Source organism: Glycine soja, chromosome 4 (genome assembly GCF_004193775.1).
Source record: "Glycine soja cultivar W05 chromosome 4, ASM419377v2, whole genome shotgun sequence".
Taxonomy (NCBI): Eukaryota; Viridiplantae; Streptophyta; class Magnoliopsida; order Fabales; family Fabaceae; genus Glycine; species Glycine soja.
Window position 1 is genome coordinate 2,333,631 of NC_041005.1, and position 13,416 is coordinate 2,347,046.

At 33.1% G+C, this 13,416-nt stretch overlaps 2 protein-coding genes across 6 annotated transcripts; one reads left to right on the forward strand and one right to left on the reverse strand.

Annotated features, from left to right (window-relative positions):
- Nucleotides 1–784: 784 nt before the first annotated feature.
- LOC114408616 (cytokinin dehydrogenase 5) lies at nucleotides 785–8,628 on the forward strand. Its single transcript, XM_028371719.1, has 5 exons — nucleotides 785–2,095; nucleotides 2,561–2,688; nucleotides 3,532–3,807; nucleotides 6,156–6,418; nucleotides 7,812–8,628. Exons 1-5 carry the CDS (start codon nucleotides 1,507–1,509, stop codon nucleotides 8,128–8,130), a joined length of 1,575 nt encoding a protein of 524 aa, XP_028227520.1. The 5' UTR covers nucleotides 785–1,506; the 3' UTR covers nucleotides 8,131–8,628.
- LOC114408617 (ribosomal RNA small subunit methyltransferase I-like) lies at nucleotides 6,973–12,624 on the reverse strand. Of its 5 annotated transcripts, none has more exons than XR_003665913.1 (8): nucleotides 12,027–12,624; nucleotides 11,837–11,933; nucleotides 11,617–11,753; nucleotides 11,170–11,278; nucleotides 10,944–11,088; nucleotides 10,497–10,539; nucleotides 9,188–9,567; nucleotides 6,973–7,357 (listed from the first exon to the last, which is right to left on the reverse strand). XR_003665913.1 is itself a non-coding variant. In XM_028371721.1 (8 exons), the coding sequence occupies exons 3-8, from the start codon at nucleotides 11,743–11,745 to the stop codon at nucleotides 7,348–7,350; spliced, it is 555 nt and encodes a 184-aa protein (XP_028227522.1). In that variant the 5' UTR covers nucleotides 11,746–11,753; nucleotides 11,837–11,933; nucleotides 12,027–12,624; the 3' UTR covers nucleotides 6,973–7,347. The 5 variants fall into 5 exon arrangements, 3 of the variants coding, with proteins under 3 accessions (XP_028227522.1, XP_028227521.1, XP_028227524.1); XM_028371721.1 differs by having other exon boundaries at nucleotides 9,188–9,306; XR_003665914.1 differs by lacking the exon at nucleotides 6,973–7,357 and having other exon boundaries at nucleotides 9,188–9,306; nucleotides 9,485–9,567.
- Nucleotides 12,625–13,416: the final 792 nt, after the last annotated feature.

The following is a 13,416-nucleotide window of genomic DNA, read 5'->3' on the forward strand; positions in this document are numbered from 1 at the left end:
TTAAATATTTCAGAGATCTATAAATTAATTTAACATAAATGAAAGTGTTATCAAATATGTCTAGCTAATTGAAAAAAAAAAAAACTTAAATAAAAATTTCTTTTTACCTGTCTTATTAGGTGACTAAGGATATAATTGATAAACAAAAGTAACTAATTAATTATAAGATCTTGAACTTTATAAAAAATAAATAAAAAAATCTTTTAAAAAAAATTCGACAATTAAAAAGAAATTAACAGAGGGAGTAACAATTTTTTACATTAAAAAATAAATTTAAAATTTGAGTTTAACGGTCGTATTATCATTTAGTCATAAATTATCGATATAAATTTTAAGATAATTATTATAAAAATTAATAAATTTATTATGATAATTTATAATTAAATCAAAATATAAAATCATTTAACACCACGTGCATAATAATCTAATTCACAAAAAAAAAGAGGTAATTTATATAGTCTCTTTTATTACCTTATTTTTCTGAGTAGTAATAAATAGACACCAAGTGTTAATAATAAAGTTTATCCTTTCTCCTCCTATCCGTCTCTTTATTTATTTTTCATTACAAACTTTATCAAATCTATCAATTTCTCTCTCTTCTATCTTTCTCTTTGTTCTATCCATACAACTTAAAAATGTGGTTGTAGTCTAAAATTTTGCCTCTAATTACTGTCTACCGCGGTGTACTTGACCTGTACAATTACCTTTCAGATGCTATTATAACTAGAGAAATTTAGCTCAAGACTTAAAAACAATGGACCAAGAGATGTGCTGTTTCCACAATGAGGCACGTGTCTCCTCGGTCCAGTCACGTGAAGATCCACGTGCCTTTACTCTGAGCTTGAGCCTTAGTAGTTTTTCGTGGTTCTCTCCCTGTCCTATAAATTTGAGAGCCTGTATCTTACATCCTAGACACACAGTAGTGACTAGCTCATTCATTACAATTCATCACCCCAGCCACCAACCCTTTTTTCATGCCAAACCACGAATTTGCTTCTAATTTTCATGCCAAACCCTTTCTTCTTTCTTTTGAGAGAGACGCAATCCGCTCCTCTATCTTACTGGCTAGATCAATTCCTTTCTATTAATTTGCTTCTTTCTCAATTTGTACATGCCTTCGATCTTATAGACATACATATATCTCCTAAACTGCACATAGAGATTTAAAAAAAAAGAACAAGTTACAAGTAGAATTTTTTTGGCAAGAATCGAAGAAAGTGAGTGAGAGAAAAGAATCTTCATCTTTCTGCATGTTGCGTACAGAATCTTTAAAGCGAAATCCTGCTCACGTTAACCCACGACGCTGTTCCAAGATTTTGTTCTCTTCTCTGGAGCTTCCCAACATTCTTCCTTTCCCTCATCCACCACCCCCACTACCCAATAACTCATCATCATCGTACGCCACACACATGACATGCATGTATCTTCATTAATTCCTTAGCGAAACCACACGTACTCTAGCTTGTGGGGTAGTTTTTAATTAGTTATTCTTATCTTGTTCAATTCATGGCTGTCAACAACAACAAGCTTGTTCTGTTAACATTCGCCATATGCCGTTTAATAGTAACTGTGGGATTAACGGTGGTCCCGGAGCTGCTCGATGTGGGACTCCAGGGTCGTCTCAGCGTGGACACGTGGGAACTGGAGGCGGCTTCGGTGGATTTCGGGAGGCTGAGTCGAGGGGAGCCTTCGGAGGTAGTGCACCCTGCCACGGCGGAGGATGTGGCTAGGGTGGTGAAGGCGGCGTTCGAGTCTCCGTTCGCCGTGTCAGCGAGGGGGCACGGGCATTCGATAAACGGGCAAGCCATGATAAAAGAGAAGAAAGGAGTGGTGATTGAAATGGGAAAAAGTGATAGTGGTGAGGATGGTAGTAGTATTAGAGTGAGTGAGAAAGGAATGTATGTGGACGTGTGGGGTGGGAAGTTGTGGATAGATGTTTTGAGTGCAACATTGGAGTATGGGCTGGCTCCCATGTCTTGGACCGATTACTTGTATTTGTCTGTGGGTGGAACCCTATCCAACGCTGGAATTAGTGGACAAACCTTCAATCACGGTCCTCAGATCACCAATGTTTATGAGCTCGATGTCGTTACAGGTAATTTAATATATAATATAATTTGCATTCACTTTTAACTAATCACAAATATCATTATTGGTATACTTTTTTAAGGTACAATTTTTGCATTCACGGTTAATTTTTACAATAATAGTACTATGTTTAACATTTGACACCTTCAAAGAGAAAAAAAGGAGTTCTACCATTATAAATGATTCTAAAGATGGATTAATATTTTCGAAAATTAATGTTTATTATATACATTTTTAAATAATTTAAATTTGTTGGTGTTATTGTTGCCAAATTTGATTGTTTTACCGTAAGAAATGATGCTTGTGCATGCTAATAACTAGTTGTTCTTGTTCCCCAAGAGGAAAAGTTAATTTTCACTAATTAAACAGAGGTGTCCCACTGGTTTGTCATGGTGCTGAGTACAAACGAATCTCGTTTATCTTTAGCGTGGTTAATCTCGTTGATATCATAATGTGTACTGGTGTGTAACAGGAAAGGGTGAGCTGGTGACATGTTCAGAAGATCGTAACTCGGAGTTGTTCCATGCTGTTCTAGGTGGTCTTGGACAATTTGGAATCATCACAAGGGCTAGAATTGCTCTCGAACCAGCTCCTCACAGAGTATGTGTATCTCTCCCACGTACTTTATCTTTCTTTGTCTCTTTTTCTTACTCACACATATACAGTACCCAATTCCCTCTTTCCTAATTGTATGACTCTCTTTTCGTACTAGCTCGTGACCTCGCACATAATATGCTAACATTTCATGTAATAATTGAAGATAAAGTTATAAAAATGAATAATATTATCTGTTTTCATAATGCATACATATACTTCATTTTTATTTTTTAGAAACAACTCAATGTAAATAAAATTTAAAGTGTAAATATTATTTCTTTTTTTCCATCATGGAAAAAAAAAGTCGGTTGAACATGATTTCCATGAGATGATAGGAGGGGCACACACGATGCGTCTTTTCTTGGAAATCTTTCTTCACATCAGCGACAAAACCTAAAAAAAGGGTCGTTTTCGAAGGGATGGTTTGGGTACTCTTCTAACAATATAAAGCTGGAATAATTATCGTTTGCGTGTCGCCTGCCTGGGACATTCTCTGTTTTAATTCATTTCTCTTAACGAACTAATATCACTATCGATTAAGGGAACTGATATCAATGAGCTATAACAATAGAATATTCTCGTCTAATTAATATTATTAGGGTTTAATTTCTATTTACTGTAAATTAATATTACTATAAGAAATTTTACATTTTCAATCAATCATACATCATCGTGGTGGTATAACTTTTAAAGTGATAATTACTATAAAAAGGAACATATACTTCTCATACATGTTTATTTATAATTGAGAGATTAGATAAAATTTGTTTACACGTTCAATAGATATATTATTTTCTCCAATAAAATTATATTAGAGTTAGATATATGATAAATATTTAAGTGCAGGTTCGGTGGATACGAGTACTGTATTCGAATTTTGCAAGGTTTTGTAAGGACCAGGAGTATCTGATATCTCTGCATGGGAAAGCAGCAAGGGAGAGATTCGACTATGTGGAGGGTTTCGTGATAGTTGATGAAGGGCTGATCAATAATTGGAGGTCTTCGTTCTTTTCAGCTAGTAACCCAGTTAAAATCACTTCCCTCAACGCTGACGGAGGTGTTTTGTACTGCTTGGAGATTACCAAAAATTACGACCAAGGAAACGCAGATTCTGTTGATGAGGTACGTACACACCCAATCCCACGTACATTTTCTCTTCTTTGTCAGTGCCTTCACTTATATATAATATTATTGACTGTTCATACACTTAGTGCGCTGTCACAATAAAATATATTCATTTAACTTTCATTAGTTTAATTATGTGAAGTTACCTTATTTCGTTTACTAATAACGTGTTCATATCTTATTTATTACGTACTCCACTTCGTGTACACATTATAATTGTCATTTTTTATCATTTTACACCAAGAAAATAATAATAAATAAATAAATAAGACTAATAATAATTTTATAAAATTAATCTTTTATTATTATTAATTCATTTATAAATTTTATTATTCATCATTAATATGATAAACGATATAATTAAAAAATAATAATTAATGTTACATTTAAAAATTAGAATGATAATTATTTTGAAATATTTTTTTCTCTTGTATGACAGTTACTTTAATGTTGAAGAAAATTTAGATAGAATTAAACAAAATGATTGGACAAAATAATTAATATATTAAATTTAAAATTAAATTATTCCAGTATTATTTAAGTTTGATATTTAATAAAAATAATTTTTTATTCGATTTTACTTATTTTTTCATTGAATTCTAGATTAGTTGACATTCAATTTTTTTAATGAGTTGGAGGGATAGGAAAAAAATAGTTAGATAGAATTAATTCTTGAAAGAGTGAAAAAAAAAATACATTGAAGCTTTTTTTTATTGAAACGTGTAAGAATCGAGATTCTAACAAAAAATAAAACAGGGCTTAAGTAGTTAAGTTTTTACCAAAATCACTCCACCTAGCTAGCTAATGTTGCCTGTTTAATTTACTTTATGTATTTTTATTTTTTTTCGGTTACATCCATTTGTTTAAAATAATTGTTTCTCAAATATGCTACTTGATATTCATGTTGTTCAAATTCTAAACTCTAGAAAAGACATGAAATATAAGTATGTGTCAGAATAATTAATTAAGTCTTCGGGCTTTTTCGTCCAGTTTTTGTTAGTTGGTCAACACATTTATGCTTCAGAGATTCTATAGGATTTATAGGGAGCAAAATATAAAATTAACAGGCAAACATAAAAGGACAAAATTAATGGCGTTGATTTGAACACCAATTAAAAAGTAACATTGATATTCATAACAAATTAACAGACAAATGTGAAAGAACAAAAATAGCATTATTCAATACCAGTTGTTTTTACCACATTAAATTTGAACGTTTAGTTTTGAGTCATCTGTCCTTTCTCTCTTTATTGTTCTACCCTTGAGAAGATCAACGGAAGAAATATGTCAATTATTCTGACGAATACTCTCATATCATTATGCGATTAATGTCAAGATTTTCTTCGTTCACAAATTCATGCTTACTTTAATAATTCAGTATCTGTCTGTTTTATGTTTGAAGTCTGATTTAATATTGTTAATGGTATCTTTAAGTAATTGGTCAAACAATTCAATTAACAAGAAAAATGATATACGCTGTCCAGAGGTAATCACATTTTATTTAATTTGTTTTGATTTTTTTTCATAATTTATTGAATTAAAACCTTGGTTCTTCCTTCATCGCTGTCCTCGTATATGATTATTCTCTGTACCCAAACATTGACCAGTCTCTAGTTGTAGAACAGAATGCAATAAAACATACAAAAGAAAACATGTGGAAGATCTTGTGCAATCTATCATCTCGATTCAATCGCAAGATTGAATGCAACCTTTACAATAGTTAATTTTCACTGTTTAAAAATGCCGGCAGTCCACCAGAATATTCTCTCACTTGTTTTTAACTTCTCTTAATTAATTCTTGTCAAAGCTATATATAACTGCTCACAATAGTGGGTCTCATATCCCGACAAAAGCACCGGCTACCTTAGCTAGCAACTTTCCTTTTTCATGCATAACTATTTAATTTAAGACCTAGAGAGGAAAAAAGAGATAAATATAGTTTAAATAAGTGATATGATGTTATAGAAAAATAAACATAAAATATGTTACTAGAGTATTTCATTTATATATATATATATATATATATATACACTCCACTTTTATAAATATATTTAAATAAATAGTTATTTGTATTTTGATCTACTAGAATGACGTATGAGAGATTTTTTTTTAATCTTTAATTTTTGTTATTAAGTACTTATGTTTTTAAAGTTAAACAAAGTTAGTCTTTCTATTAATATTCTTTACAAAACGTCAAAACCTTTAAGTTCATTTTCTGTTTAAAATATTTATAAATTATATCTATTACATTATTTAAATACTTTTTATTCGAAGCATACCAACCGAAATTAAACATCAAAAGACATTTTCTTAGATTTCTCTTTGTACGTTTTTATGGTATGCAGGAAATACAAGCTCTATTGAAAAAGTTAAATTTTATACCAACATCGGTTTTCACAACGGACTTGCCTTACGTGGATTTTCTGGATCGTGTACATAAGGCAGAGCTGAAGCTTAGATCCAAGGGTTTATGGGATGTACCTCATCCGTGGCTCAACCTTTTTGTTCCAAAATCAAGGATAGGGGACTTCGACAAGGGTGTGTTCAAGGGCATTCTTGGAAATAAGACAAGTGGACCTATCCTCATATACCCTATGAACAAAAACAAGTAAGTTTATAAATATATATTTCCGCATGCATATCCATTTGTTATACTATCATATTCATCCATGTCCTAGTCATATATATGTAGAATAAAACCACTGCATGTTTGCAGGCATGCACATATCTCCTCATATATAAACCACATGTCTGCTGCTGATAGCCTCATATCGACTGTCAGTGTTTAGGGAAGAAGAAAAGAAAAGAAAAAGTTCAAATGAGTAATGAAATAGAGTATGAAGTTTTGTGATCATATATGAAAGAGAAAAACCTGCAACATAATATATATTTTCTACAACGAATATTCCCAATAATTATGGAACTAGATGAAAATGTGTGAAGATTCTCCACGATTGATGGACAGATAGTACTATTGTCGGAATTAATGGATTAGGGAATAAACAGAATCTAGACGTTTACATTAATCCTAATAATAGATGGCTGAATCTGTTTGTTTCTACTTTCATTGTGTGTATTAATTAATCCAGGTCCTCGATAATTCTTGAATTAAAGAAGATTCTGTTTGATAAATTTGTCTACACTTAATTAAACACTGACAAAAAAACTAAAATGAATTAATTTATTTTTATAAATTAAAATTTACATCTCAATAAAATATTAGCTATAGATAACTTAAATTAAGAATGCTTAATCCAATTAAGTGAAAATAAAAAATATGAAAAGAACAAGAAGCACAGTGAGGTGCATGTAGTGGAAAGACATGGAAGACACACGAGGGTTGTATTGTAGCCAACATAGCAGATGAAAATCTGCATCAAAGCCAGCTAGGAAGTGCCACGTTTATTATTTCTTGACCAGAAGCAAACAAAATGGATGGCCATGATCATCCAACTGGAGAGATTCTGGTGTCAGAAGATCTTCCATAGGGACCCACTCCTCGAATGGTAGGGATGTCTCCTCTCCACTCCTCACCTTTTATACTAACCTAGTTCCATAGACACCGCCATATGCATCAACTTCCAGGTCAATATCAATATAATATGCACAAATAAACAAATAAAAACCATAATAATTGCACTTAGTTATGTTTTTTTTTTTTTCATTTTAAAAATACCAAAAATTAATGATAATGATATCACAAATAAAAATAAAAATGCATGTTTGTTAGAGGGTATATAATATAAGAAAGACAACGCTTGTCCAAAGCATTTATATATAGAGAGAGAGAATAAGATAACAAATTAAATGAATTCTATGTATCTTGCCATGGGTTTCTGAATTATTAATGTTTTTGAATTAGACCAACGAATTAGAAATACTTAAAAAAGTTCTATTGTTATTTCAACATAGTAGTAGTAAGTAAAGTAAATGGTTTCAAGTGTGTAGTATAGATGAATAGAAAAATTCAAAAGATGATTTTGGGCGATGGTGATGTGTAGGTGGGACCAGCGAAGCTCGGTGGTGACACCAGAAGAGGATGTGTTTTACCTGGTGGCATTTCTAAGATCGGCATTGGATACTGAGACGCTGGAGTACCTGACTAATCAGAACCGTCAAATTCTGAAATTCTGCCATGATATAGAGATCAAGGTAAAACAATACCTGCCCCATTACACTACGCAGCAGGAGTGGATGGACCACTTTGGTGATAAGTGGCCCCAGTTCAATGCTAGGAAGATGCAATTCGATCCCCGCCGAATCTTAGCCACAGGCCAGCAAATTTTTCAGTTTCATCCCTCACTCACCCTCAATATGTAGAACAAACATGCAAAATGGATAAATAATCTTGGGTTCATGTTGAGTAGCAAGTGCTGTATTATTGTAATTAGGAAATACAAGGAGGATCATGGCTAAAAAAGAATTAGAAGGATGTAGTTGTAGTGCACTAGTGAAGGATCAAGAGTTGTTGAGGTGTTGTTATCTGAGGGTAATAAAATTGATGATGGAGTTGGATTTTTGTTATGTAATGGGGTCTTGTAGCAAATTAAGTAAGGAACCCAATAAGGATTAGGCCCAAAGAATATAAGGAGTGGTGGGGCCCGCTTTGGAGGAGGAAAAGGGCAATGCGCAAGTGCACATGAGCACCGCCCGTCTGGTTTGGCTGTCTCGTTTTTCAATATAGATATCTTTTATTACCCATCCAAATTCCTCGTACATATAATTCTTCTAGATGTATTAGTCTGTATGTTTATTTCAAATGGAAACATTTAATCAGTGACTCCTTATAAAACATAATCAACGGCATTTATGAATAAAGTTAATAAGTTAAGAGGGAAAGGAAAGAGGAGAGGAAAATATCGCAAGTTCAAATGAATCAAATTTCTCCCATTAACATTTTTAATAAAATTAATATTTATCGATAAAAAAAATATCAACAAGTTAAGAAAATAATAATAATAGACATGTATTGCTAATATAAAAGTTTCCGTACACAATTAATTAATTAGAAACTATCTTAAATATCACTTTTAACAAAGTAATAATATAAATCAATAACATAACTTTTTTTTTATCACTATAATATTAATGTGACATATTTGTCTATTTTATTAATGATTAATTTCTGTTGGAGAACTTAATTTATTACTTTTAATAGGATTTCTTCTTTTAATAATATTTTTTTTCATCCAAAAATATAAACTCAAAATCTTATTTATTTAAAGATATCAAATCTAATACCACTTAAATAAATAAATTACATGTTAATATAACACGTATTAATTTGTGATGAGATGATAATATAAATAAAGCAAGCATATGCCTTGTAAGTTGGGAATTCTTCTTAGTTTCTGAAAGTTAAGGAATTAAAATGTACCAAAAGACAGCACCGGCAAGATCCATTCGACCAACTACGTGTAATGGTACTGCATAAGCAGGCTTAATGCATTTAATGGCTTTTACTCTACTAGCATTTTCCTCCAAGGTGTCATCCCGCTAGAATTCAAGAGCGTGCAACCCCAAAAAAAAGAAGAAAAAGGGCCGTTAGTCAGAACACGATGTTTACTCTACAAAAGGATGTAGGTGTAGTTAAATAAAAATATCATATGAGAACAAGAATTATGCATATTGATTAAGCAAACTATTAACAAAATTCTACAAAACAAAAGCATACTGATAGGTTGCTATTAAGTTTCATAAAGCCCGCTTCTACACTCAAAGCCACAAACGCAAAATCAAACATCCTTAGCATCACCCCTGTTAAAGATTCAATTCAATATTCTTTCAAGTTAAACCCAATATCAGGTATAATAAAAGTAGTAATTTCAAATCCCAAATTCAGGCAGACTAAAGTAACTGTAGTTAATGAATAATTAATTTTTTTTATCAGAACATAAAAGACATTCTTTTCACAAGCAAAATGGAAATAAAAATGTATAACAAGACCCCATCTATGATTAACTTTATTTTATGTATTCCATTGGTGTGGACACATACAGAGTCAAAAATACCAATGGCCCCCTTTGTTCGTATAACTACAAATTAAGTGAAATGTAGTTGCAAAATCAACAACTTCAAAATAATCATAACAGAAATAAGATAATTAACCAATTGAAAGTAATCTGTTCTAGTTTTGTGTTCTTCCTCTCGAAGCTTCCTCTTTCTTTTCTAGATGTGATCTTTCTGTATTGATTTTTCTGCTAAGGTTCCTCATTTCTCTTTGATTAATTGCTCTCTGGTCTCAATCCTCTCACACTTCTCCTACCTCTTTCTTTTCTAGATTGTGCTCTTCCTCTCAAAGCTTCCTCTTTCTTTTCTAGATAAGTGATTTTTCTGCTAAGGTTCCATGTTTCACTTCGAGTTTGAAGTTATAAACCGATGAAACAAGGTTGGCTCTCTGGACTACGTACCCATTGGAGTTATTCCATGTGGTTTAAGGATGAAGCAAGGTTGGCTCTCCACACCCATTGGAGTTGCTCCCATTGATGCAGTGGTTTAAGAGAAATGTCGGATGGTTCATTAACCATCCAATAATAGTATTGACTCAAACTATCCAACCCATTATTTTTTATTTTTTATAATTGGAGTTTGGTTGGATTTATTTATGGATGAACTAGAAAGTTATGGGATAAACAGATCCAAATTGCCGCCCCTACGGAATAATGAGAGTTAAATGCTAAACTTACCTCTTCATGTAACTTAGTCATTTCCCGAGCAATAACACATTGCCTGCAATATCATCGAATTGACGAGTCAACTGATCTGAGTCAATATTCCCAAAAGCCACACTTCTAAAATCCTTAAATATTTCCCAAAGGAACCTCCCAGCATAAAAAAAATGCAAAGCTCACAGAAGGTATTGTTAGTGCAAGTTGTTTGTAGAACATTAATACACAAGACATCAAAATTCATGCTAAGTTTGAATGATAAAATAAACAAACAGATCATGGTTCAGAACCTCAATGATTATATATTGCAAAAAAAAAAAGGATTCTCCAACTGGAAATTTTGAGAGGGGAGACAAAAGCTATAGTGATAAGTGATTAGAAGAAAAGGCCGACAACTGTATAGTACTTTTATCGTGGAAGTAAGCATTATTATATAGCATCGGGGTTTAGGTTAACTCTTAGCACCTTGCATCACCAAAAATTGAAGAACTCTCATCAAGGAACTGAGAAAGCTTGTGAGGAGCAACATAAAATATTTGAGTTGTAGTTTGATCAGCTGAAACCATGAGCCTTTTTCTTCTCAATTCCGAATGTTTAGGAAGAAAACCAACTACAAAATCATACATCACAACAGCCATCTTAGACCCCAAAATGCCATAAATGCCAAAATTCAGTTTAGCCAGCTTATTACCAAATGTAAATTCATCAGTAGTTAAACCCGAGGCAGAAAGAGCTGATACCAAAGCACAGGGACCAGGGATTGGAACAACCAGGATATTCTCACTCACACACAGTTTGGCCTGCATTAAAATTTGAGAAGCTTTCGGGTCATTACAAAATCTCATCACCAAACACGCACTCGGTAAACATATAATATGAGGAGTGCTAGCAATGCCCTCTAACACACTCTTACTAGTTACTAATACACATTCTACTATTGATTAAAATTTATTGAAAAATATGAAATCATGAGAGACTCATTAATTGAGAAACTGGACCAAGCAACAATTGTGATTTCCAATAAATTTCAGTCAATGAGGAAGATTGCTTTAAAAAGTGTATTGCTAGCATTTCCCATAAACATACAGAGATGTTGACAAATGACAATGATAAATTCGCATTGCGAAAACGCACTTACCAACTCCATACCGGGATCACTGATGCCTGGCATTCCAGCATCACTTATGAGAGCCACAATCTCACCCTGCTTCAACCTCCTCAGCACAACCTGTTCCCTTTGCGATTCATTGAACTTGTGATAACTCATCTGAAGAGCTACAAAAGACCATTAGAATAGGCAAATTAGAAAGGAAAAGGAACTATATTACACGTTGCTATTGCGATTGGATAAGGCTTACAAGGGGTGTTTTGATGTGATAGTGATGAAGCAACTTCCCCGAGTGCCTCGTGTCCTCTGAGAGTATGACGTCAGCCGAGTTCAGCACGCGAATAGCCCTGCGCGTGCGTGCGTGCGCGCGAATCAAACAAATGTAATAAACTCAAACACAGAAGTGAAATGAGGAAAATATAGAGTGAGATGTTGGGTACCTCAGAGTGATATCTTCGAGATTTCCGATTGGTGTTCCAACGAGGTAAAGACCGGGTTTCAGAGAGTGCGAGTGAGGTGTATCCTTTTGGTGACCCTACGAGTTGAAAATTGAAATTCAAATTGGGTGAGTGATGCAAGGAATATTATAATTGTTTCTGTCGCCACAAGGTCATGCCTCGAAGAAAGTATAATGTCTCCACTTTTTAGGTCTAGTACGAGTTATATGTTAACTCGTATTGGAATCAGGTGGTTCAACATCCAAGTTAATGGGACTTGGACGAGTGGACCCAACAAGAAGGGAATGGTACACAACTCCTCAGCCTCTTATGGTGGCGCCAAGAGACTAAATATGTACCGAAAGTGAAATGAACCTAGGCATGGCATGAACATGAAATTACAGGTAGCAGAGGGAGCTGGAGCAGAAGAAGGAGAAGAGAGAAGAGGGAAGCTGCTTGCGAATGCTAATGGGAAGTCCATTGGTAGCGCCGAAACGGAAGTGAAGTGCTGCGGCAAAACAAATCGCCGTCCAAGGCAATCGTCGAATCAACATTTTCCCTATGCGGAAAATTCGGAACGCTATCGGTGCAGACACACAGCACACGGATCCTTTTGCCTTTCAATCAGGCCCAATGGATTACACAATCCAACAAGAGATTTGGACCAGTAGAACAGTCCAACAACGGATACTTTGACCAAAAACTTGAAGAAGAAAAAAACAACAATACAAACAGAAAAATATCATCCATAGTCAAGATAGTTGACTTGATTGAATAGAATGTGTTAGTTATTATAAATTAATAAATTATGTATTATTCAAATTTTTATTTTTATATAATTAAAGTCTATATTAAATATATATTTTTAGTATATAATTATATTATAATTACAATTTATAATAAAAAGTATTTTAAATATATTGATTTTTTTTAAAAATCAAAGACAGGTAACATGGTCATAGGAGGTTTAGAGCAACTCAGGTACCTGTTCAAACCAACTGGTAGACCCCCTGGGAAATTGTTTTTGTTTACTTCTCAAACATAGTTCTTCAAAATTTATTTTACAAAATAGTTTAAAATAAAACAACAACGACACAATCAAATTTATTACACAATTAAATATCGTCAACTTACTTAACACAATATCAAGTGAATTATACTAGTGAATTGAATACTACCACATTTAACTTAAAACTTCATGCTTTTAGTGTATGAGTCTTTGTCATTTATAAATTCTTAAATTTGTCCTCAATGCAAAATTTCTTCACTCAACTTTGACGCATTTCATTCAAAAGTAATAACATGACTGACAAGTTAGCAAAGATTAATTGCTTTTCAATTTTGAGGCCCATTGGGTTGAGGATGTTCCACCTGATACAGTGTCTTCCTCTGA

Bases quoted from the DNA above. Each gene is read 5' to 3' on its own strand.
- LOC114408616 (XM_028371719.1), top strand. From the start codon at position 1,507: ATGGCTGTCAACAACAACAAGCTTGTTCTGTTAACATTCGCCATATGC. The intron at 3,808-6,155 runs GTACGTACACAC...TATGGTATGCAG, and splicing joins ACGCAGATTCTGTTGATGAG to GAAATACAAGCTCTATTGAA. The intron at 6,419-7,811 runs GTAAGTTTATAA...GGTGATGTGTAG, and splicing joins TACCCTATGAACAAAAACAA to GTGGGACCAGCGAAGCTCGG.
- LOC114408617 (XM_028371720.1), bottom strand. From the start codon at position 11,745: ATGAGTTATCACAAGTTCAATGAATCGCAAAGGGAACAGGTTGTGCTG. The intron at 11,089-11,169 runs GTAATAAGCTGG...ATGATTTTGTAG, and splicing joins TACTGATGAATTTACATTTG to TTGGTTTTCTTCCTAAACAT. The intron at 9,307-10,496 runs GTAAGTTTAGCA...CTTGAATTCTAG, and splicing joins TGACTAAGTTACATGAAGAG to CGGGATGACACCTTGGAGGA.